This window comes from Stegastes partitus, unplaced genomic scaffold (assembly GCF_000690725.1).
Source record: "Stegastes partitus isolate 25-593 unplaced genomic scaffold, Stegastes_partitus-1.0.2 Scaffold226, whole genome shotgun sequence".
NCBI classification, from domain to species: domain Eukaryota; kingdom Metazoa; phylum Chordata; class Actinopteri; family Pomacentridae; genus Stegastes; species Stegastes partitus.
In genome coordinates, this window is record NW_007577957.1 from 140051 (window position 1) to 141760 (window position 1710).

General features: G+C 40.4%; 1 protein-coding gene across 1 annotated transcript in view; it reads left to right on the plus strand.

Annotated features, from left to right (window-relative positions):
* The window catches only part of LOC103356895 (zonadhesin), an 18917-nt gene that overhangs the window by 15631 nt on the left and 1576 nt on the right, over window positions 1-1710 (plus strand). Inside the window, exons 16-19 of the mRNA XM_008281219.1 lie at window positions 8-40; window positions 218-426; window positions 580-736; window positions 824-1167. Coding sequence (XP_008279441.1) covers window positions 8-40; window positions 218-426; window positions 580-736; window positions 824-1167 — 743 coding nt within the window. The remainder of the gene's footprint in view (window positions 1-7; window positions 41-217; window positions 427-579; window positions 737-823; window positions 1168-1710) is intronic.

Sequence of the window (1710 nt, forward strand, 5' to 3'; positions counted from 1 at the left end):
ACAACAGCCAGACCACAACCAAGTACCACTCTTTTACCAAGTAAGTTCAAAAAAATTGCATTTCTATGTTTAAAAAAGAAACTGGAACATGGTTCAGAATTTCACAGAATGTATAATTTATACGTTAGACAAATACAAAAGAACAATACATTTACATTATGAATCGTATGATTAAGCGTGTACACTTTCCCCTAAGTTTATTGTTGTTCCTCTCTAGCACCTTCATGCCCAGCCAACAGTCATTACACCACTTGCATCCCTGCATGCAGTCCAACTTGTGCAAACCTGAATGGTCCACCACGCTGCAGTGACAATGACGATTGCGTGCCAGGATGCGTGTGTAATGATGGCTTTGTACAGAAAAAGAGGGCTTGTGTGCCTGTGCAACAGTGTGGTTGTGTGGACAGGAACGGCACCAAATACCAAGTGAGTGACAGTTCAGAATAAATCTTCATCAAGTCTAATTTTTGAAATACTTAGAACTACTTTCTAAAGGCCTTATCATTATTGCAAAAAAAGTGGAGCGCATTACTGTAGAGATTGGTGCGAGAAGTTTGCTGACTCTTTCTTTCTTGTCAGTTCAATGAAGAGTGGTACACCAATCACTGCAGTCAGAAATGTGAATGTGAGAAGGATGATGGCGTGGGGAAAATTGACTGTGATGATGAAGACGTGTGTGACGGAGATGCTGTCTGCCTTCAGAATGAGAAGGGCGATTATTACTGCCAGTCTACAGGTTGTAAATAGCATCATTAACTCTGATATATCTACACTATATTATCTTATCCGCTCATTTTTAACTGCTCTACTTGTTGCTCCGCAGACTTCAGCAAGTGCACTATCAACGGAGACCCTGAGTACAGAACATTTGATAGAATGAAACATGAGTTTGAGGGTGAACACTCTTATGTGCTGGTCATGACCAGCAACTTGCCAAACAACCTTCCAGATGTCTACATCGAGGGTATCAATGCACATATCAAAGATGATGATGATGATGATGATGATGATGACAGGAGCAGTGAAGAGGACCACAGTCGTGGAGTCAGCGAAGAAGATGATGAAGATGACGACAGCGAAGAGCACGATGAACACCACAGATTACACGGGCTTAAGATCCGAGTGTACAATCACACTGTGGAGTTCAAGCACAAACGGAAGCTGATCGTACGTATCAGCACACCATCTGCTTCCATGTTTTTTTGCTATGGCATGATCAGACAGTATCATGTGCAGATATTTGTAGAAGAATTCAGGGAAATAACCAGCGGATGTTTAAATTTTCTCTGTAAGGTCTTACCACAGCTGAAAGGCGGATGATGTGATCGGTTGGACTCTGTGAAGAGTAATTTCCCTACTGGCATTTTACACAATTATACATATGAAAACGTGAGACAGAGAGAGATGGAATATGTTGAAAACGGCAATATTAGTATTATACATTCAACCGCATTATTACATCTGATTCTGAGCCATGTCATTGTAAGAGGATCTACTTACAGTATACCGCAAAGAACTCTGGTACTCAAACTTCAACACATTTAGGCAGTGATCAAGTTGAAACTGGTGTCTGTCATGTTTTGCATGGAATTATAAACATTTTTTTTCAACAAAGCCCAATTCCAAAACCCTTAAAAACATGTGGGCATGCCCACGGCAGATTGTTTTAGGAGGGTGAAAACTAAGTATGCATTGTATATATTAGAATAT